Here is a 24,663-nt window from a genome sequence, read left to right as displayed (position 1 = left end):
ACTAATTTTTTTTTTTATATTTTTGTATTTTTTGAAAACAGAAATAAAAAAAAAAAATCTTGCAAACTTACTACGGACTGACCCTGCCTATTGAAGCACTCAGATAAGGATTCCAACCTTTAGACTTACCCTAGATGCTAATTATTAATGTATTTATTACTGATGAGCGGCAGGGGCCATATTCGAATTCGTGATATTTCACAAATATATAGACGAATATTCGTCCCATGTTCGCGAAATTCGCATATTCACTATGTTCATTTTTTTTCAATGCGAAAATCGTAATGAAATTCATATAATGTGCATGCGCGAATATATCTTTCAACTAACAATATACCCTACACGAAAACCTAACACAATCACTTTTTTTTACACAGTACACACCATTGTTGTGATGTGTACTGTGAAGAAAAAAAATGAATATTTGTCATTAAGTATATATAGCGCTATATTCTAAATATATAGAATATATAGATTACATATATATAGCTCTATATTCTAAGTGCCCATATTCAAGTAAAAAATGTGCATTTCGAATACCCTCGCTGAACACTAGTATTTATTTATATTTATATTTATATATATATATAATGTGTGGTAGCCCTTGGGGGTGTTGGTAGTGGGGGTATTGTTTCGGTAGATGAGGGGTTAATGTTAACTCTATAGTTCGTGACGCCAGGCGGCTGAGGGCTAGTATGCTGAGGTAATCCTCCGGCCTACCGCCGCCCTTCCCAGTAACGATAGGTGCATGTAATAAAATGACTGAAGATCCGCAAAATAGTTGAACTTTAACTTGAAGAACTTTACTTAGATGATTACGGTACATCCAATGAACAAGAACAGTCTTGGCAAACAGTCTCTATAAATCTCAATGACTGACAATTGTTGCGGACCTTGAAATAAATTCTCTAAATTTAGGGTAATTATTGCAGATCTGTCTGGATTTAGGGGATAGATAAGGTCCGGTGATCCTGCAGAGTGCTTAGGGATTGATGCACTTCCGATTCCAGATATATCAGCCGTTGCCGCAAGACTCAGGCCTAACTCGCTGCGATATACAGCTGCACAGATCCTACTCGTTTGACAGCCCGGCGACAAGAGAGAGAACAATGGCCGCCGCTCCCTTATATGGGCAGGGGAGGTGTGAATCTGATTGGTCCGAACATCTGTCACTCACTGTTACACAATGTGATGGAATTAACTACGTCACAAGGACCTCCAAAGGTCCTAAAGCAGACATACCAAAGAGTTTACCTAACCACGTGACCCGTAGGTCCTGCTACGCTATAGACAGGTAATTATCTATTTATAGGGCATTTATATAATATTTACATGCTTCCTAAGTAAGCTATTGGTGCAATAACTATCTGGATGAGAGGTGACTAGGGGTGAAGTAGACAATAGGGACCCCGACGTCCTAGGGACTCTGGCTAAGAGGACCCACACGCAGGTACCGGATAGGATATGGTACCGGGACACCATACACGCACACGCACACACTGTATGTATACCTATATATTCTCAAATTTATTTATTTATTTAATTTAGATTTTTAAAACATTTTTTTTAAATAAACCAACTAAACTAAGTTGTGAAACTGGATGACAACTCTTCTGATCATGCCACATAGTCGCCGCCCCGGACAGTGAAGGGGTTAAAGGGGTACTCTCGTGGAAAACTTTTTTTGTTTTTTGTTTTTTCAAATCAACTGGTGACAGAAAGTTAAACAGATTTGTAAATGACTTCTATTAAAAAATCTTAATCCTTCCAGTACTTTTTAGGGGCTGTATACTACAGAAGAAATGCTTTTCTTTTTGGATTTCTATTCTGTCACGACCATAGTGCTCTCTGCTGTCCATTTTAGGAACTGTCCAGAGCAGCATATGTTTGCTATGGGTATGTGATGTACCAGTACAGGACATGGTCCTGTACTACCTGTAGGCCCTGTCAGGTTGAGTTCCTCAGTGACCTGGGAGCTCCCCTGCAAGGTCTCCCCCTGTTGGTTATAAAGGTGTGTGTATCACTTTAATGCCTAGACAGGATCCCTATGTATAGATAGTATAGAGGACCTGTGGGAGGTCTCAAGGACCTGTGTAAGTTGTCACATGTTATGTTATGCAGTCACATGATTTGCTGTTACATGTTCTCCCAGAGAGCACCAGCTTAACCTATGACCTGAAGTTTGACCAATGAGCTTTAGTCCAGCCCCCCACTATATAAAGGGACGGCCATTACAATTTCTCATAGTTTCCATATAAGTCTTTGCTGAGGCAGCAACCACCAGAGATCTCAGTGCAAGTGATCAGCATCTGGAAGGTCACAAAAACTACACGTCTCTCCAGTAAGTCTCAAGTCTATGTCTGCTGTCACTGAAACTAGTCAAGTCCTGCATATAGTCAAGTCAAGTCTAATTACAAGTCAAGTGAACTACAAGTATATTGGTCCAGCAAGCTGCGAGGTCCTCTGGGTCCTGGCAACCTCTCTGGGAATTCTGGCCTTAGCTGCGAAGATAATCGCACCTGTCTTCTACTCAGTAAAGAGCCTCCGTTTGACCATAACTGGTTGTGGACCCTCATTTCACTTCTAGCAATTGGGATAGCAGAGAATCCAGTGTTCTGGAACCCGAAAACCACACTGGCGTCACGAACACTAGGGGTTAATACCAACCAGCCCCCCGGGGTTAGTCCATCAGATCCACCACTCTCACCGACACACCCGTGGTCCCACCATTCACTCGGTGGTTCACCACAGGGATTTTCTCCTGCTCTGGACAGTTCCTAAAATGGACAGCATATGTCAGCAGAGAGCACTGTGGTCATGACAGAAGAGAAATCCAAAAAGAAAAGAATTTCCTCTGTAGTATACAGCCCCTAAAAAGTGGAAGGATTAAAACATTTTAATAGAAGTAATTTACAAATCTGTTCAACTTTCCACAGGAGTACCCCTTTAATGGATAACTGTCACTGAGGGTGATCTGGCAGTGAAGGGCTTAATTGAGACACTGACAGGATGATCAGTGACAGGCTGACGACTGGCAGGATTATTACTCTCCTGCTCCTTCCTGCCGCACAGTCACTGCATTGAATTTGGGGGCAATCATCTGTATTTTTCTTGCTCTGCTAAATCGGCTGCTTCTCCGATTGCTTCACAAAACACACTGGATTGTAGGAGACAGAGTGCAGGAGGAGCCAGGATTCCCAGGGCTGAATACCGCTGCCTATTGGTCAGCTGTCACACTGACTGACCAATGGCAGTGATCCTACACCAGGGACCAGTGTGATTGGTCCCCAGTCGGTGACACATGTTGCCGGGCTGTGTGTCACAGCGCCCAGTGGTGCTGTGACAATTTACATCCATCAGGTACATGTAAATGGTGATGCGGCAAGTGGACCCTAATCACCACGTACATGTACCTGATATTGCACAAATGGGTTAATATATTCCTACATAGCCTATGTTTGCAGTTCAGTCTGTGTGTTAGAATGCTTTATCACCACTGTAGCATCTTTACAGCCATTCGATTCTTGGATATTAATTAATTTCATGACATTTCGATAATAATCACCTGTCCTAATGAGAAATATGTCCTCTATAGTATGTGTTGTCTACAAACTAGTAACAAGGATGTATCGACCTCTCCCCAAACATGGCAACAAAACAGTTAACATATGTGGAGCCCATTGCTTGATTTGTGTATAGATAGATAGATAGATATATATATATATATATATATATATATATATATATATATATATATATATATAATATATCTCTATCTATCTATCTATTTATCTATCTATCTATCTATCTATGTATGTGGTGCCGGGTGAGACAATGGTGTTACAGGGTCTGGTGGTATTAACCCTTGGTTTGTCGTGACGCCAGGATGCGGATGTTTTGTATAGAAGGCCCTGCCGACAACCGGCACTTTTACTTAACTTCTTGTGTAAACAGTCTTTACAAATATACAGTTTCTCCTTAGGTAAACGGGATGCAGGTTCCTCACAGGCTTGGCTGGGACTAATAGTCTTGAGCTTTAAGCAGGCCACTGTGCTACTAATTATAGGATTTGAGTTGAATAGTAGTCACAAAGAATTTGTAGATTGAGCTTTATAACTCATGGTTTTAGTGGCTGCTGGATCTTATGGCTTTGGCCTAGTTGAGATGAATTGAAATATGCTGAATGTGCTTGGCTCAATGTCCAGGTCCCAATAGAGAGAATTTAGAGACTACAGCCCCTTTTATACTAGGGGGGCTGGACTAATCCCATTGGTTGTAGGTCCTGAACCCAAAGAACTCTGGGTACATCACATGACCCAGGAAGGTCCTAAACATTTGTACAGCCATTATAATATATCACCTGACCTACAGGAACACATTTATATGAGGCGAACAAGGGGCAAGCCCTGCAGGAGAGCCCTGCGGAATGGAGAAACTCTAACTGAGGGGACTTAAGACAGGGACAGGACAAGGTCCTGTACCGGGACACCACACACACATATATAGGCCTAAATAAAAGGTATCATGTCCAGATAATATGTAACGATGTAAGCAGAAATTTACGTTCCTCCATAGTCTATTGCAAGGATTGCAGATCTTTTTTTACTGTTTATAGGCCTCTATTCTGGCCTACTATGAAAGTCTATAATCTTACATTTTAGGAGGCCAAATCCACCCCACCTCCACCTTACTACAGTAGGTACTAAGTGTACATTGTGTAACTTGATCAACAGTTCTGTTGTGTCCTTATGATAAGATGTAACACCTGGTGTGTACTGTCCTAAAACTTTGTCAAAGGAAATCGGAATCTTATTTAGCGTTGTAGGAAACATCTGGTTGGTCAGCAAGATTTGTGGATTTCTACATAACATTAGCATTACTGGGTGCTGAATCAGAAGAAACAAAGATATTTCTAGATCAATCCTCCATAGTCGTCATTGAGGGTCGTTTTTAGCATTCTTTAACCCCTTAAGGACCAAGGACGTACTGGTACGTCCTTGGTCCTGCTCCCCTGATATAACGCGGGGTTACACGGTAACCCTGCATCATATCACGGCGGGCCCGACATCATAGTGAAGCCGGGACCCGCCGCTAATAGCGCGCAGTGCCGATCACGGCGCCGCGCGCTATTAACCCTTTAGCCGCACGCTCAGAGCTGAGCCACGCGGCTAAAACCGAAACTGGTTAACTCAGTGGGCTGTTCGGGATAACCGCGGCGAAATCGCGGCATCCCGAACAGCTTACAGGACAGCGGGAGGGCCCCTATCTGCCTCCTCGCTGTCCGATCGCCGAATGACTGCTCAGTGCCTGAGATCCAAGCATGCGCAGTCAGAAATGGCCCTCTTAATGAATTTGACATATGCTTCAATAAATGAATTTACTATTCATAATCCGAAATTAAAGGGGTACTCCAGTGGAAAAAAATCTGTTTTAAACCAACTGATGCCAGAAAGTTAAACAGATTTGTAAATTACTTCTATTTAAAAATCTTAATCCTTCCAGTACTTATCAGCTGCTGTATGCTCTACATGAAGTTCTTTTCTTTTTGAATTTCTTTTCAGTCTGACCACAGTGCTCTCAGCAAATAGAAGTCATTTACAAATCTGTTTAACTTTCTGGCACTAGTTGATTAAAAATGTTTTTCACCAGAGTACCCCTTAAGTAACTGCAATTTAATAGTGTATTAGTAGAGTCATTGAAAAGACCAGATTGTTCATGTTCCTTATCTACATATATTTACTCATTGTCAAAAAATGCACCCACATAGAAATGTATAGAAACGCAGTTTTATTTCAAGCAGATATGTAAATGATTAAAGGTGTGGTCTGATTAGATACTGGGGGTAAATAGGTTCTCAGAGGCTACTTTTGCATAGTGTATTCTTGGTAAGTGACCTTTGAGTGAGTCATAGAGGCATGTCTAACAGTCAAAGACATTTTACCAACTTGACAAACAGGTGGGTGCATCATTGAACTGAAAGAAGCAGGATGCTCACCTGAATTGTCCGCCACTACGTAGGCCATTCAGGCCAAGCTGGTAAGAGGTGTTAGGAGCACTAGTTACATGAGGGCACGGTCACACATCCAACAGATGGCCCAGACTCGCCATGAATACAGAGGATCGTCTGATTTGCCGACAAGCACAAGTAGCTCCCACTTTTTCCTTGTCAATCATCCCGACACAGGTGGCAGTTGGACATTGAATACATGTGAGTGCCGTCTACTATCTTTTATTGCTATAGCAGTATCTGTCTGGACCATTTATATGTGCCTAGTAAAAGTAAATTTGTTGTCACAGTGTCCAATATATTGTATGTTCTGCCATTGACAGCCAGCCACCATAGTCTTCGTTGCATAGATCAGCGTTTCCCAGCCAGGATACCTTCAGCTATTGCAAAACTCCAACTCCCAGCATGCCCGGACAGCCAAAGGCTGTCCGGGCATACTGGGAGTTGGAGTTTTGTGACAGTTAGAGGCACCCTGGTTGGGAAACACTGGCATAGATGTTATGAACAAGACACTGCCATGGTCTGGAACTGTATTCTTTTTAGTGACTAATCCAGGTTCTGCTTGGAATCCAGTGGTGGTTGGGTTTGAGCATGGAGGCCTCAGGGTAAGCACTTGAGGTAGCAAGCAAACCACAATTTTATCTGGAGATGTGGAGCTTGTGGAGTCAGGTACAGCAGAGCCACGATAAGAGATTATGGTTAAAGAACCCGTGATGTGGGTGTATCGGGCAAAATTGTGTTTTTGGCCTTGAGCTGGAACAAAAAAGACCTGAAAATAGTAGGAGCGTGGCTTGTGGGAGGAGTGTGGCTTGCAAGCTGGACCGACACACTCACCAGGAGATGCAGAATGGAGCTTGTGGAATAAGGTACCCAAAGTTCCAAAGACTTAATGGGACTACACACAAAAAAAAATAACCCTCGCAAATGAGGGGTGGGTTAAGGTTTATTTACAGGGGTACTACCGTGAAAACCTTTTTTTTTTTTTTTTTTTTTTTAAATTAACTGGTGCCAGAAAGTTAAACAGATTTGTAAATTATTTCTATTAAAAAAACGTAATTCTTCCTGTACTTATTAGATACTGAATACTACAGAGGAAATTCTTTTCTTTTTGAAACACAGAGCTCTCTGCTTACATCATGACCACAGTGCGCTCTGCTGACATCTCTGTCCATTTTAAGGACTGTCCAGAGTACAAAAAAATTCCCATAGCAAACGTATGCTGCTCTGGACAGTTCCTAAAATGGACAGAGATGTCAGCAGAGAGCACTGTGGTCCTGATGTCAGCAGAGAGGTCTGTGTTCCAAAAGGAAAACCATTTCCTCTGTAGTATACAGACCCTAAAAAGTACTGGAAGGATTAATATTTTTTTAATAGAAGTAATTTACAAATCTGTTTAACTTTCTGGCACCAGTTGATTTAGAAAAAAAAAAGTTTTCCACAGGAGTACCCCTTTAAAGAGTACCTGTCACCAAACTAAACTTTTAATATATTGTTCCTTATGTAATTATAAAACACTTTGCTGTTTACTTGCTGTTAAAATTCTCAACCTTTTTATGTTTTAATGTGGTTGGATAAACGGCCACTAGGTGGCTCTGTTCTGTTCCCTGCACAGAAGTCAAACAGACAGTTTGGTCTCCTCCCAGCCTGGCAGAAGACTAAACTCAGGAAGTTCGTGAAGGGTATGATAGGAGGGGTGTTAGGAGTAGTTAGGGAATATAATCTGAGTTAGTTTAGAAAATATGGTTTGATGACAGGTACTCTTTAAATATCCTGTAAGTTTAGTTGACATATAAGTAACGTCTACCTGTTTATGATTAAGTGATCTTTTTGTGTCCGGTGTGACTCGATAGGTATGTTGTCATAGTGAGTTCTCACATGGGACCTCTTTGTGGTTTTCTGCCTTTCTTTGGATTATAATATAAGTAACGTGTGTAGCAGGTTTTATAGAATTATCTTCATCCATTTGGAAGTGATGCTGGAACATACAAAAATACACACACACAGATACACACACGGAGTATATATATATATATATATATATATATATATATTATATATAATATATATATATTATATATATTATATATTATATATATTATATATATTATATATATTATATATATTATATATTATATATATTATATATAATATATATATATATATATATTATGTGGTAGGCCTCTGGGGTAGTGGTAGTGTAGTCAGGGTATTGCTTTAGTATATCAGGGGTTAAGGTTAACCCTATTGTTCGAGACACCAGGCTGAGGGCTAGTATGCTGAGGTAATTCTCCGGCATATCGCTGCCCTTCCCAGCAACGATAGGTGCATGCATATAATGACTGAAGGTCCACAAGGTAGTTGAACTTGGATAAACTTTACTTAAAGACTTGCGGTACATCCAATGAACAGTAACAGTCTCATTAATACAGTCTCCATACACTTCAGTGACTGACAGTTGTTACGGACCTTGACTTTTGTTAGAAGTCTTAGAATTTAACGTAATTTGTGAACATCCGTCCGGATGTGGTCCGGTGATCTTGCAGAGTGCTTAGGGATTGATTACACTCAGTTTTGTAAAGATCAGCCGTCACCGCAAGGCTCGGGCCTAACTCACTGATGACAGCAGCGCAGATCCTTCCCTGTCAACAGCCCACGAGGAAAGAGTGAGCAATGGCCGCTGCTCCCTTATATGGGCAGGGCTGTTTTGGATTGGTCCAAGTCAGCTGTCACTCACCGTTACATAGCCTGATGGGTAAACACCTGACTTCCTCCAAAGGTCCTTGAACTACAAACCATAGTCTTTGGAACGCATCACGTGACATGCAGGTCCTGCGACGTTAACTAAATAAGTACACCAATTATATACACATTAAATTTATTATAATGAGCGTTTTATCCGTGGACGCAGAGGCGAAAGTGGGTGAGCTGAGGTCCGTTGTGTGCTGTTTCCTGAGGGATGTTAATTCGCCTATTTTGTATGGTGGCATTTTTCAGTAGGATAATGATCGCCTGCACAGAGCCAGGGTTTCCTAGGAATGTCTCAATCGGACTGCAACACTTCCTTGGCCTGGCTAATCACCACATTTATCTCCAATCGAGCATTTATGGGATCATCTAGGATGTCAGTTTAGGCAACCTCTCAGTGTACAGGATCTACGGGTCCAGCTGCAACATCTGGGGGTATATGTGCTGCAGAATGCCACATGGAACCACCATGCCCAACCGTATCTCATCTTGTCTCCAGGCCAAAGACCCAACAGGGTACCAGAACATACTTATAACTGTACAGTTTTCCCCAATAAACATATTAATTTGCTCTAATATTTCAATCACTTACATATATCATCATTCCCATCACCCCAATAAAGTTTTACTTGATTTCAACAACCTCTCCTTGGTGTGTTACTTTAAATACAGTATAAAGTATTTTTGTAAAGATCATCTATTTAATAATCATTTCAGTCTTGTCTATTTAAACTTGTGATACATTCTTTGTTGTGTTTTAGGTATTTACATGGCTATTTTACCATTGCTACTTTTGGTCCTCGGCGTCTTTCCAGTAAATGAAGCAACCGCTCAAAAGCCAAACATATTGTTGTTTTTGGCTGATGACCTTGGAATCGGAGATGTTGGTTGTTATGGGAATGACACTATAAGGTAACTGATTGTAAACTTGGATAATATTTGATGTTATAATATATAATAGCGGCTAATGTGATGATGATGATGGTTGTAGTGTCTTCACAGTTCCACTTTACACTGCTCCAAAGGACTTGATTGCCTGTATCAAAGAAAATAATAAATCACCTCAAAAGCCAGGATGCTGGATAATAGCTGTAAACTTTACTATAGTTGCAGGTCCAGAATACAGCATACAGTACATTTGATGTAGACAGAAATAGCGGACACTCGGTTTACACTTGTACAGACTTGGCTGAGATGCAGAGATGCCACTGTCTCAGTGTTTTAGGAATCCTGTGACTCGGTAACTTTGACTTTAGATTTGAGACTAACTTGAGACAGACTTAACTCTCAACTGACTGAACTGAAGACAGACTTTGTATTGACTGGTATTGTGAGCGATTCAACTTGTACTAGACTTTGGGCAGCTAGCTTCCCCTTTGATACACAATTGGGCTCAGGGGCTTATGGAAGTTAGGTCATTACACATGCTGGACCCCTAGGAGAACCTGGCTTGACCTTCTTGTTTGTCTCAGGATTCTTAACTGCAGACAGGTAGCTGGGTACTTCAGTTGGCAGGGTTCCAATAAGAGGGCTTACCGCCGGGGTCTTCAGGGGCAGTCTGTGTTTGCTTGCAGAGCCTCTCTCCCTCACCAACATTTCCTTTGGTAAAGCTGAGACACCACTGACCTGAGGGCATCCAGCAGAGAAGCCCCAAATGTTAGTCCATTGCGAGGAAAGGCCAGCCCAGAGTATTTCTGTACCTATGTCTGTCTTTGCTATAAGGCCTGTCAGCTTTACTGTTGTCCCTAAAGCAAACCTTGAGATGGCTCTACCCCTGCTATGGGAATGGGTGAGGTTGCAGCTATGTCTGGAACTCAAATATTGTGCTTAAAGGCAGACTTCCACTAATAGTGTAAGAACTGCAGCAGTTAGGTGTTGCTACCTCTCTAGCCAGACTCTCCCACATGTGTTCTTGGGTCTCCTCCCTGTCCCTGGGGACTGGGGTGGAGAAAAGACTCTCCTTCGCCCTCTATTGGTTGAGGGGTGACATGACTTCTCACCAGCTTTTACAGAGAATTGTGGTTATACACAGTTATCCCTTCCACTAAATCGACAGAATGTGTTTGAACAAATAAAAGCATATGAAATTCATTTTCGTGACATTTTGGAAGTAAAGACCAGAGTCCGAGCCAGGAACCTTAGAGGCAACAGCCACCCAAACAGTGTTTGAAGTAGCACAAGGTGAACCCGCTTTGGAACACTAAATATCTTCTATAATTAATACTGTTCAATGATGTTTTACATTGTTTCTTTTAAAGGAATTTTTGTTGGTGTGGAAAGTGATCCGTACTGCATTACAGTAAAAACATTTCAAACAGAATATAGAAACAGGTTAGAGGAAAAAAAAAGAACATGTTTTAGTATCTAGCTCAAATGACTAAAAAAATCAACAAAAGTTGTGACTGGGAAATTGTTATCTAACTCTGAACCTGTAGGAACCTTCTAGAAGAAACTTAGTCTCTCTTCAGAGGGAAACCAGAGTCTATATGCAGAGGAGTCTAAAATTGAGTACAGGAGGGAAAGGTGTGAGGACACTATTATTGCCTGTTAGAAGTTGTTATAAACATCAAAGAAAAACCAAGGTATTCTGGGACACAAAATGTTATCTTTATTGCTTAGCAAAAAAGACATACATTTAAAATCATTTAAAAAAGATCACAAATTACCAAGATGGTCCTACAAATACACAACCGGAGGTCCATAGAACAAGGGGTTAATCCCCCCAAAATACCCATATATACAAATAGCGAAAGAGCCTACTTTATAATAACAAAGTGTCCCAAATAGTGGCTGCACCCAGTAAGGTAACAGCCCTATACATTTATACACATAGCAAGAGGTTGTTAACTTCACCTTCTAAGGACACACCAGGGCCTCCGTCACCCAACGTTTCGCAATTAAATGCTTCTTATTATAAAGTAGGCTCTTTAGCTATTTGTATATATGGGTATTTTGGGGGGATTAACCCCTTGTTCTATGGACCTCCGGTTGTGTATTTGTAGGACCATCTTGGTAATTTGTGATCTTTTTTAAATGATTTTAAATGTATGTCTTTTTTGCTAAGCAATAAAGATAACATTTTGTGTCCCAGAATACCTTGGTTTTTCTTTGATGTTTATAATAATTTTGTATGGTATGGGAATATACACATAGATGTTGGCATTTTGTATGCACTGTTAGAAGTTGTGCAGGGACCTAACAGCTCTGTGGTAGGCCCCAGTCTGACTTAGTACACTTGTGACTTTTGTGTCATGCAACACTTAAAGGGGAATTCCGGGCAAAAACATTTTATCCCCTATCCAAAGGGCTGCATCTCCAGTTTCGGAAACTTCTGGGGATGTGATGTCACGCCACACCCCCTCCATTCATGTCTATGGGAGGGGGCGTGATGGCCGTCACGCCCCTTCCCATAGACCTGAAAGGAGGGGGCATGGCGTGACATCACTTCCCCAGTCCCGGAAACCCAGAAGTTTCCGAAACTGGAGATGCAGCCCCGCATAGAATGCGGGTGCTTGAGGGAGACTGCGGGGGGTCCCAGCAGTGGACCCCCCCCCCCCCCCTCGCGATCAGACATGATAAAAAAAATCTTGGCCGGAATACCCCTTTAAGATCCAGTACTGAATCACGGTAGGGAGTTACATTACTGAAAGACTAAGTGAAGAGAGATAAGACACTGTAAGCTAAGCAGTTATATCCCTAGATCAGAGACAAAGTTGACTGCCTAAAACCTAGAGAAATAGAACAGAAATAGATTTAATTTAAAAAAAACTGCTTCAGCCTTAGAAAAGCCTGCCTAAATGTTGTCTTCATCTGAAGGTGCATGTGGTGTCCATTTGCTGAGTGAAAAGAACTGAGTTACTATTTAGAAACTTATCTTTGTACCTGGCTATGTATTTGCACACTACCATCCAGGGCACCCAATTTACATCACCCTGGAGAAATAACCACACAGGGAGTGTCCCTGAAGACTACTTCTATTGCACCAACTCAGGAAGTGTGGAGTGTCAGGTAGAAATACCCAGGCCACAGTGATCACAGTGTCCCAGGCTGTGACAACCTGTGGACTACAACTCTCATCATTTTACCTATACCCCAAAATCTTAATTGGTCTCCATTAACATTACACTCCCCCTGAGCTGCTGAATATTTACTAGCACCAGCTGGGCCAGCAGATTACTAGCCTAGTGGCATTTCTATGTGGGTTAGTGGGATGGCCACAGGAATCCTAGGAACTTGGGCCCCTACTGGCCACCTGAAAAGCTCAAAAGTAGAGACCCAAATGAGGGGTGGACATTAACCTTTGTTATTCACATTTTTCAGTGAGGGATAACAAGTGGACTGATGTACTCCGTCTCTTATGGCTGAGTTGGTGTGAAGACCAACTTGCCATCTAACCCACTGCTGGTGCCACAAGCTCTACCTTACTACAAAAGGCAAATCAGTGGCCCACTCAATTGCATGGTGCAGTGCCCTTCCCCATTTTAATCAGCTTTTGTATAAGTAGACAAAGATAGAACCAATAGAACCAATTGCTCTTTCATCAGAAGCTATTGATAAACTTACAACTCAATGTCTGACACAAAAGTTATCTTTGACCTATAATAATAAGATTTCTTTCTCCAGCGCCAACAGATTATGCAGCACTTTACAATTTTAGGGGGAACAAATAAAGGCAAGTATCAGACATTGCAATTTTATACACTAAATATTTAAACAAGAGGAGTGAGGGCCTTGCTTGTGAGAACTTACAGTCTATGAGGAATGGGGTTGAGACAAAAGGCAGAAAGTGCATAGTTACATAATAGAAGGGTAAACCAGTCATCAAACAAATTGAATGTCTAAAGTGCAGAGAGCATAGGAGACTGACGAATATGGCACTTTTGATGTCTCCAAAGCTCAGAGGTCTCAAAAGGAGGCAATGAGGGGAGACCAATTAGGGAATGTTGTAGGTCTGCATGAACACGTGTCTTTAGGGCACATTTAAAACTGTGGATGTCGGCATATGTCTGAGGGTTTGGGGTACAGTACAGTGATCCTCCGACCTGCGATGGCCCCGACCTATGATAATTTCAACATGCGATGGCCTCTCGGAGGCCATCGCATGCTGAAGGCAGCATCAACATACGTGCTTTTGTATGTCGGGGCCCTTGCATAAACAGTTATCCGGCAGCGCAGACTGCTTCAGCTGCTGCCGGATAGCCGTTTAACCCCTTAAGGACCGGAGGTTTTTCCGTTTTTGCATTTTCGTTTTTTGCTCCTTGCCTTTAAAAAATCATAACTCTTTCAAATTTACACCTAAAAATCCATATGATGGCTTATTTTTTGCGCCACCAATTCTACTTTGTAATGACGTCAGTCATTTTGCCCAAAAATCTATGGTGAAGCGGGAAAAAAAATCATTGTGCGACAAAATTGAAAAAAAAAACGCTGTTTTGTAACTTTTGGGGGCTTCCGTTTCTACGTAGTACATTTTTCGGTAAAAATGACACCTGATATGTATTCTGTAGGTCCATACGATTAAAATGATACCCTACTTATATAGGTTTGATTTTGTCGGACTTCTGGAAAAAATCATAACTACATGCAGGAAAATTAATACGTTTAAAATTGTCATCTTCTGACCCCTATAACTTTTTTATTTTTCCGTGTATGGGGCGGTATGAGGGCTCATTTTTTGCGCCGTGATCTGAAGTTTTTAACGGTACCATTTTTGCATTGATAGGACTTATTGATCACTTTTTATTCATTTTTAAATGATATAAAAAGTGACCAAAAATGCACTATTTTGGACTTTGGAATTTTTTTGCGCGCACGCCATTGACCGAGCGGTTTAATTAATGATATATTTTTATAATTCGGACATTTCCGCACGCGGTGATACCACATATGTTTATTTTTATTTTTATTTACACTGTGTTTTTTTTTTTATTGGAAAAGGGGGGTGATTCAAACTTTTAATAGGGGAGGAGTTAAATGATCTTTATTCACTTTTTTTTTTCACTTTTTTTTTGCAGTGTTATAGGTCCCATAGGGACCTATAACACTGCACACACTGATCTTCATCATTGATCACTGGTTTCTCATAAGAAACCAGTGATCAACGATTCTGCCGCATGACTGCTCATGCCTGGATCTCAGGCACTGAGCAGTCATTCGGCGATTGGACAGCGAGGAGGCAGGTAGGGGCCCTCCCGCTGTCCTGTCAGCTGTTCGGGATGCCGCGATTTCACCGCGGCTATCCCGAACAGCCCACTGAGCTAGCCGGGATGCTTTCGGTTTCACTTTAGACGCGGCGTTCAACTTTGAACGCCGCGTCTAAAGGGTTAATAGCGCGCGGCACAGCGATCAATGCCGCGCGCTATTAGCCACGGGTCCCGGCCGTTGTTAGAGGCCGGGCCCGACCCGCTATGACGCGGGGCCACGCCGTGGCCCCGCGTTATAGATCGGGAGTGGACACATGACGTTCCAGTACGTCATGTGTCCTTAAGGGGTTAAGGTGCCCCGTGTGGTCTGGTGATGGTCACTCACCTGTCCCCGTCATTCCAGACTGTCCTCTTCAGGCTCCGCTGCATCGCCGTTGCTCTCCTTCGTCGTCATCACATCGCCGCGCACGTCCCGTCATTCAATAGGAGCGGAATGCGCCGCGACGTGATGACGGCGATGAGGAGCGTCGATCCCAGCAAGCAGAGACAGTCCGGAGCGGCGGGGCCACCCGGAGACGCGGAGACAATGATGGAGGGCGACATCCAGGACAGCGGTGATGGTCCGGAGCGGAGGGGACAGGTGAGTATAACTTAGTATACTTTACATTGCACGTGTGGTAGCTTGGGGGGTGTAGGGTATATGGGAGAGTAGCTGTGCGGGTACTAAAGGGTGCTTGCTTAACCCTTTCTATTCGTGACGCCAGGGTGAGGGCTATTCTCTGTATGCTTGTGCTACCGCCACCAGTCCCAAGAGCGATAGGGAGATAGGAAATAATTGATTGTCCACAACCGGTGATTTGCAGAAACTTGGAACTCGGAACATTTACTGAAGATTTTATGCAATAATGAATAGGAACAGTCCATATAACAAAGTCTATCTGTCCTAATAGTCCGGCATCCACGAGAGCAGCAACCCAAGAGAGCGATCATTGGCTACAGCTCCCTTATATGGGCTGGGGCTGGACTTAAGCTCACTGGTCCATAACAACTGTCAATCTTCTGTACAGATATTTATGGGTAAACATGTGACCCAAGGACCTCCAAAGGTCCTCCAACATACTATAGAGGAATTAACATAGTCACATGACTGAAGGTCCTGCCTGGGGGACCCTACCTGAACGTAGTAACTCTGACTTTGGGGACTACCATACAAAGTACGGTATGCAATACGGTACCGGGACACCACACACGGATCCCTCAACATACGATGGTTTCAACTAACGATGGTTCATTTTGAACGAATTACCATTGTATGTTGAGGGACCACTGTATTTCAGAGAACTGGTGCTGCACGAGCAAAGTTTTGGAGACAGGAGTGAGAGGTTTAGAATATAGAAGGTTAGTTTCAGATCATTAGCAGAGCGAAGAACACATGTAGGATGGTAGACAGACAGGAGGGACTAGATGTAGGAAGATGCAGCACTGTGGAGAGTCTTGTGGGTGGGACTGAGGATTTTGTATGTATTCTGGACTGAATAGGTAACTAGTGTAGTGACTGACGCAGGAGGAGGCATCGGTGTAACGGCTGGAGAAGACGAGTCTGGCTGCAGCATTGAGGATGGACTGGAGAGGGGAGATTTTAGAGAAGAGAAGGCCTATTAGTAAAGAGTTACAATAGTCAAACTGTGAATGAATCAAAGCAAGAGTATTAGCTGTTTTAGTAGTTAGAAACAATCACATTTTGGAGATGTTTTTGAGTTACAGATGACAAGGACATGAAACGGATTGAATATGGGGAGTGAAAGACAGATCAGAGTTTAGTATAACCCCAAGATTGCGAGCTTGCTGCTGAGAGTTATGGTAGTACCACATACTGAGATGAAAAAGTAAGTGTGGTGTCCCAGTACGGGATATGCTCCTACAGTCCTGTCAGGTTGAGTCCCTGTATGTCCTCAGGGCTCTCCTGCATTGTTCCCTCATAATGTGAATAGGTTGTATATTAAGTGTAAAGGACCTTTGACATTGGTCACATGATTGTTAGTCACATGATAATGTTTGTCATGTGTTTGTTACCCAGAGAACACCAGGTGACCTGCAGGTAGCCTATGGGCTCCTTGCACAGCCCCCCTTTATAAGATAGGGAGGAGCTGCAATCTCTTTCTTGTGAGTCTTTCCTGCTGAGGTTCAGTCCAGTCCAGACGTCAGGGTCAGTGTCCAGCACATCTGGAGGCCTCAACCTAAATTGCAGCCACAAGTCAGTAAGTCAATTCGTCTTTATCATCAGTCATCATCTTCAGTCAAGTCAAGTCAATTGTAGTCAGCGTGGCCTGCACCTATAGTCTGTCAAGTCACTGCAAGTCCCAGCAAGCTGCAAGTTCCACCATGTTACTGATCACCTCTCTGGGATCCTGGCCGAACTGTATAGACTGTACCATCTGTCTACCTCAGTAAAAGCTACCGTTAACCTTAATCTGGCCTTGGACTATTATTTCCCCCTGTCTAACCTTGGACTAGCGGTGCTACCTTCGGGTTATTAAGGTTAAATCACGCCCTGGCATCCTGAACACAAAGGTGTTAATACCATCTACCCCTGGGCAACACCATCTGCCCCTTATACCTCACCTCACACCCCGTGGCTCACCACGTCGATTTTAGGTAGCTATAAGAAAAATACAAGACATTCAGTTTTAGAAAGATTTAGTTTCAGATATAAGGAGAACATGATGTTTGAGACAGCAGATAGAAAGTCAGTGGTATTTAGCAATAGTGCAGGGGTGATATCACGGGAAGAGATACAGAGCTGAGTGTCATCAGCATAGAGATGATACTAGAAACCAAATCTACTGAGGACCCAAAACTGATCCCTCAAGAACCTTCACAGTAAGGGGGAGAGGAGAAGCAGAAAAGAGCCAGAAAAGGAGCGGTCAGAGAAGTAGGAAGAAAACCAGGAGAGAGCGGAGTCCTTAAGACAAATGGGGCAGAGACTACTGAATAGGAGTTGATCTAGATTATATTTTACTAGATCGGCAGGGGTCCAACTTTCAAAAACCATGCTAATCATCCTAAAGACCCAAGATGCACAGGCGAGCCAATTCATCAGGGAGGAAGAAACCTACGTGCTATTTGGCAGCTTCTGCAAAAGTTTATGGTACCACACACAGATTTTGTCTCTCTGACAAACTGTCTATCCCTAGGCAAAGGCATTGGAGGAAAAACGGAAAGCATTTGCTGAGGGACTTTTAGTAATGAATGATAGGTCCCTGCAACATTGGGCTGCCCTTCTCAGGGCAGATGGCCTATTAGGATACCATTAAAGGGGTACTCCACTGGAAAATATTTTCTAGACTGTGGTCACTAAAACAGGAAATGGTGTTATTTGATTGACAGATGCAGAATAAGGAATGTCTTTTCCCATTTATTTAACTATTCAATTTATTATTTTGTGTTTATAAAGGTTTCATGTCATTTCAGGACTCCTAACATTGATAGACTGGCCAAGGAAGGTGTAAAGCTAACTCATCACATTTCTGCAGCTTCTTTATGTTCCCCAAGTAGATCAGCATTTATGACGGGCCGATATCCTATCCGAACAGGTAATACATATTTGTTGACAGGGGAGTCCCGGGTGCTACAGGGGAAAGTTTGGATCTGGGCCCGCCTTCTCCATGATAGAACTGAGAGGGGTGTATATGTGTCTGGGTGTGTATGTATTTATTTATTTATTAGAAAATTCCCTATATATTTCAGAGTAACAGTCATACTGTTGACAAAAACACCAGTATACAAGGAGCAAATGTTGCCATACTGTTACTTAACAAATCCCAATATACTAATACACTACCAAAAATACCACTATACTAGGAGCACACATGGCCACATATTACCACCACATTGTGACTAATTAGCCTCTTTCTATAAATGGGCATAATTCTACATCCATTTTAGCAATCCCTTACCGCAAATGGGGATACAGTTACAGTATGTCAGCAGGATGACACAGGCTTAACAGCGGTGCCGCAACAGGAGATCACAAGGTCTAGTTCTCTAGTGGAACAATACAATAAAAATTAAGTAATGGAAAAAAAAAAAGTAAAACTTGTGTAAAAGTTACAGTAACGCTTTAAAGGGGTTGTCCTGAAAGGCAATTAGAAAGGCATTGAATCTTTTTTTGCTCACACTGCACCACACAGGTCCATAGGTTGTGTCTGGTATTGCAGCTTCATTTGAGTGAATGGGACTGAACTGCAGTACTACACACAACCTGTGGGTAGGAATGGTGCTGTTTTTGCAAAAAATAAAAAATAAAGACCCTAATGAGGGACAACCCCTTTAAAGCATACCTGTCACTTATACAAATTTTTGACATAGTCCAGACAGGGTCAAAGGTTTAGCACTGGGTCTCAGCAAGCTTCATGTCCCAGCCGGCCGCCTCATCTGACTGATGCTTTCCATAGACTATAATGGAGCACATCAGTCCGATTATGCAACTGGCCAAGTAGTGAAGTGTGATGTTGCATGCTTCACCAGGGTAACACTTTAAGGCCAAAATTTGCTGTCGTTAAAGGAGTTATGTAACGAAGCAATGTATGAATACCAAAATCGGACTGTGTAAGATTTACACTCGCCACAACATCACTGTAAAAAAATTTTCTGGGTGCCCTGTTCCGCCATTCCAGCTAGTCATTTTATCCAGTGCCTAAAACTACAGGTCCCAGGAGTCACAACGTAGTGAGGTCTGCCCGCAGTGAGCTTAGGCAAAGCACTGCCCATAATTATGCAGATATCTGCCCATTATCCCCCACACTTGCTTCTTCCACCGCTATGTTCTCTTCTCCGTATGGCACTGCCAACCAGCACTGTGGGCTAAGAGAGCTCAGCCTCATTCATACATATTCATTCTGAGGGGCGTGATTACTAAGGGCTTGACAGGGTGACAAGCCTCCCGTTGCATCGTTGACAATCTCTGACGCATTGTCCCCAAAATGGCCACATGAATACAGTGGTCCCTCAAGTTACAATATTAATTGGTTCCAGGACGACCATTGTATGTTGAAACCATTGTATGTTGAAACCATAACTCTATGGAAACCTGGTAATTGGTTCTGAAGTCCCAAAATGTCACCCAAAATTAGGAAAAAGAGAGGATTAAAGAAAAATAATTAGATAACTAATACAGATAAAACAAATCCTTACATATAAAATTAAGAAAAAGCTGCTGGGAACTGTAAATCACTGTCTATGTCAGGTTTTCCCAACCAGGGTGCCTCCAGCTGTTGCAAAATTACAACTCCCAGCATGCCCGGACAGCCGTTGGCTGTCCGGGCATGCTGGGAGTTGTAGTTTTGCAACAGCTGGAGGTACCCTGGTTGGGAAACAATGGTTTAAGTAGAGGACAGGAGCTTCTTCAGGGTACAGTACAGTACAGTACACATTGTCCCAAATGGAGCCACCCTTACTTGGTGTCCAAAAGAGTAGCTAACCCTGGCACAGCCAGTCAGTGCTTGCACCTCAGTAATAGAGGTGATTTACCAGTGAATGCCCATTCTGATTGGTCAGTTCCTCCAGTTGTGACATGTCTCACAGATCTGGACTGTCTGTACATTGTATGTTGAGTCTGGTTTCAAGTTACAATGGTCCAGAAAAAAACATAGTATGTTGAAACTATTGTATGTTGAGGCCATTGTAAGTTGAGGGATCACTGTACTGTAACCAAATACAACCACACAATAACCACTGCCATTACTACCGCATAGTGACTGAATAATACCACCATACTGTTACTAAAAAAAAAAACACTATGTGTAGCCCAATACCTCCCCCCCCATGAAGTGACCATATAGCAGTGAATATAAACTCCTCACAGCATCTGTAAGCCATATATGTGATTACAGTGCAGTTACATCCAGTCACTCCCAGGTGACTTCTGAATCAAAGCTGATGTCTTCTGATCAGAATCACCCGCTGATCTTTTTATTATTCAATCTGGTCCGGACCATCACAGAGACTTCTGCTGGCCATGACTTGTCTTACAGAACCTGTCAGATGTTTTGGCTTACATGCTCCAGCACCATACTTACCTCCTAGGGTATTATTACCTCTCAAGCTTGGTAATCATACCCACTTTTATGCCCCCAGCAATTAGACCCCTGTTGTGCCCCACATAATAAAGTCCTATCTGTGCCTTCACATATGTAGGCCCCAATACCGTGCCTCCCACATAGTAGTTAGACTTTCTATGTGCCCAATAAATAGAATTATGCCCCCTCTGTTCACCCCATAAAATAAAAAATATATAAATAAAAATAAAAAAGTCACCCACCTCTTTTCTCAGCTCCTCCATAAATCCTCCCTTTTCAGTGTTCCTGATGCCCACAACGTAGTGTAGTGAGAGGAAACAAGTGCCCCGCATCCCTTACTTGGCCCCTTTTTCCCTGTGGGCCCCAGTCGCAGTCACACCCCATGCTACCCCAATCATTACGCCCCTGTTTGTTGATCTGAGCTCTAATCTAAGAAAACATTTCTGACCCCACTAGGTAGCATTTCATACATTCATCCAGTCTATGGGCTATTTTATATAACATTTTGGGAATATTATTGCGTAGAACTAAATGTCTAATTCTTACAATCCTTACTCTATTTAGGCATGACTGGTCATCACAATGGCAAGGTGCTATTGTGGAATGCTGCATCTGGAGGACTTCCCACAAATGAAACAACATTTGCCAAAATCTTGAAAGAGCAAGGTTATTCTACAGGAATCCTTGGTAAGTACCACAGACTTTTTTGGAAAAGGCAAAAGATAATGAGGGAAATTGATCAATGCTTGATATCAGAAAACTAGCATTAAAAAAAGTCTGTGGACCTGAGGTCAACCCAAAAATATTGAGATTTTACTGTCTTTAAATAGCTTAGGGTGCCCGGATCACAGGGCCGTTTAAAGGAATTTGGGGGCCCCAAGCAAAATAGACATGGAGGCCCCCCCCTCGCCACCAGATGCACACAAAGTCTACAGGAACCACAGCATAGCCATACAGTTTCAATTCACCCACACTTTATATGCATTAAAGGCAGGTAGTACCCCCAGATTAACCCCACTAGGTATGTAGTACCCCCAAATTAACCCCCTCCCCCCCAGTAGGCAGGTAGTACCCCAAGTACCCCAGGAGGGAGTTCATCTGGGGGTACCACCTTCCTACTGGGGGGGAGAGGGGGTTAATCTGGGGGTACTACCTGCCTACTGGGGGGGGGCAGATTAACCCCCTCCCCCCAGTAGGTAGGTAATACCCCCAGATTAACCCCCTCCCCCCCAGTAGGAAGGTAGTACCCCCAGATTAACCCCCTCCCCCCAGACCCAGTAGGCAGGTAGATAGTAGTACTAGTACCCCTAGGAATTTAGTGAAGAACCCTACAATCACATTCACTCACTGTCAGAGAGGTTGCACAACTAACACGTACGAACATACGAGGCCCAGGCTGACAGACAGTGAGCAAGAGCGGGGTACAAAAAGGAGCCAGAAGCAGCGGCTTCAGTCTCTGCCTCCCGCTCCAGGCAGGCTCTTGCACTGCTGGCCCGGCAGGCCGACAGTGCCAGCTGCCTGCCGAACCGGGATAGCGAAAGAGGACAGGCAAACACCGGCTCTGCTCGGCGGCCCCAAGCCAGCTCGGGGCCCCAAGCAATTGCTTGGTTTGCCTGTCCTTTTGCGACGGGCCTGCCTGATCATAGACAGTTTCATGATGCACCCTTGTGTTCCTCAGATATGTGGGTTTATAAGTTCGTCTGGCAATTTAGGTAATCAGTCAGATGGGCGTGAACTTCATTTTAGTAATAGGAATGAATATCAGGTGATGAGCGGGATTATACAGTCAGGGGGTGTAAATGTTGTACATGGAGGGGCATATATGCCTAATACTCATCCCTTGACTGTATAATCTCACCCATCACCTGATATTCACTCCCATTATTAAAATTAAGTTCACACCCATCTGACTGATTCCCTAAATTATCAGACAAATTATTAACAATAATATCTGAGGAATAGAAGGGTGTATCAAAAATCCGTAAAAAAGGTGTGTGATCAAGGCGCCATAACCCATTTAATGATAAGGCAATCGCCTATATTCTCTGGTTTGACTACAGGTCCTCTTTAACCCCTTAAGGACCGGGGGGTTTTCCGTTTTTGCATTTTCGTTTTTTGCTCCTTGCCTTTAAAAAATCATAACTTTCAATTTTGCACCTAAAAATCCATATGATGGCTTATTTTTTGCGCCACCAATTCTACTTTGTAATGACGTCAGTCATTTTGCCCAAAAATTTACGGTGAAACGGGAAAAAAAATCATTGTGCGACAAAATTGAAAAAAAAAACGCTGTTTTGTAACTTTTGGGGGCTTCCGTTTCTACGTAGTACATTTTTCGGTAAAAATGACACCTTATCTTTATTCTGTAGGTCCATACGATTAAAATGATACCCTACTTATATAGGTTTGATTTTGTCGGACTTCTGGAAAAAATCATAACTACATGCAGGAAAATTAATATGTTTAAAATTGTCATCTTCTGACCCCTATAACTTTTTTACTTTTCCATCTATGGGGCGGTATGAGGGCTCATTTTTTGCACCGTGATCTGAAGTTTTTAACGGTACCATTTTTGCATTGATTGGACTTATTGTTTGCTTTTTATTCATTTTTAAATGATATAAAAAGTGACCAAAAATGCGCGCACGCCATTTTTTTGCGCGCACGCCATTGACCGAGCGGTTTAATTAATGATATATTTTTATAATTCGGACATTTCCGCACGCGGTGATACCATATATGTTTATTTTTATTGACACAGTTTTTTTTTTTTTTTTTTTATTGGAAAAGGGGGGTGATTCAAATTTTTAATAGGGGAGGAGTTAAATGATCTTTATTTACTTTTTTTTTCACTTTTTTTTTTTGCAGTGTTATAGGTCCCATAGGGACCTATAACACTGCACACACTGATCTTCATCATTGATCACTGGTTTCTCATAAGAAACCAGTGATCAACGATTCTGCCGCATGACTGCTCATGCCTGAATCTCAGGCACTGAGCAGTCATTCGGCGATCGGACAGCGGAGAGGCAGGTAGGGGCCCTCCCGCTGTCCTGTCAGCTGTTCGGGATGCCGCGATTAGCAGCGGCTATCCCGAACAGCCCGACTGAGCTAGCCTCCACTTTCGGTTTCGCTTTTAGCCGCACGGCTCTGCTCTGAGTGCGCGGCTAAAGGGTTAATAGCGCGCGGCACCGCGATCGGCGCTGCACGCTATTAGAGGCGGGTCCCGGCTTCACTATGACGCCGGGCCCGCCGTGATATGACGCGGGGTTACAACAGCTGTAAGACAGCAGGAGGGTCCCTACCTTCCTCCTCCCTGTCCGATCGCCAAAGGACTGCTCAGTGCCTGAGATCCACGCATGAGCAGTCAATCGGCAGAATCATTGATCAATGGTTTCCTATGAGAAACCATTGATCAATGTAAAAGATCAGTGTGTGCAGTGTTATAGCCCCCTATGGGAGATATTACATTGCAAAAAAAAAGTGAATAAAGATCATTTATCCCCTTCTCTAATAAGAGTTTGAATCTCCCCGCTTTTTCCATTAAAAAAACTGTAAATAAAAATAAACATATGTGATATCGCCACGTGCGTAATATTCCAAAGTCCAAAATAGCGTATTTTTGGTCACTTGTTATAACATGAAAAATTAATCGCAATGCCGCGTACTGTAGATTTTTGGGTAAAATGAC

At 42.8% G+C, this 24,663-nt stretch overlaps 1 protein-coding gene across 12 annotated transcripts in view; it reads left to right on the top strand.

The window, feature by feature from the left end:
* Positions 1-24,663, top strand: part of LOC130358010 (arylsulfatase H-like) — a 135,672-nt gene that overhangs the window by 85,732 nt on the left and 25,277 nt on the right. For 8 of the 12 annotated variants that reach the window (XM_056560809.1, XM_056560808.1, XM_056560807.1 and 5 more), the window contains exons 2-4: positions 9,514-9,664; positions 18,367-18,488; positions 21,537-21,659. In XM_056560809.1, the coding sequence (XP_056416784.1) occupies positions 9,522-9,664; positions 18,367-18,488; positions 21,537-21,659 (388 nt within the window). In that variant the 5' untranslated portion in view covers positions 9,514-9,521. Of the gene's footprint in view, positions 1-6,018; positions 6,209-9,513; positions 9,665-18,366; positions 18,489-21,536; positions 21,660-24,663 lie in introns of those variants that run through there. The other 4 variants (XM_056560810.1, XM_056560803.1, XM_056560800.1 and 1 more) reach the window with 1 other exon arrangement.

The sequence above is a fragment of the Hyla sarda genome, chromosome 2, assembly GCF_029499605.1.
Source record: "Hyla sarda isolate aHylSar1 chromosome 2, aHylSar1.hap1, whole genome shotgun sequence".
Taxonomy (NCBI): domain Eukaryota; kingdom Metazoa; phylum Chordata; class Amphibia; order Anura; family Hylidae; genus Hyla; species Hyla sarda.
This window is presented reverse-complemented; position numbering and strand designations above follow the sequence as displayed.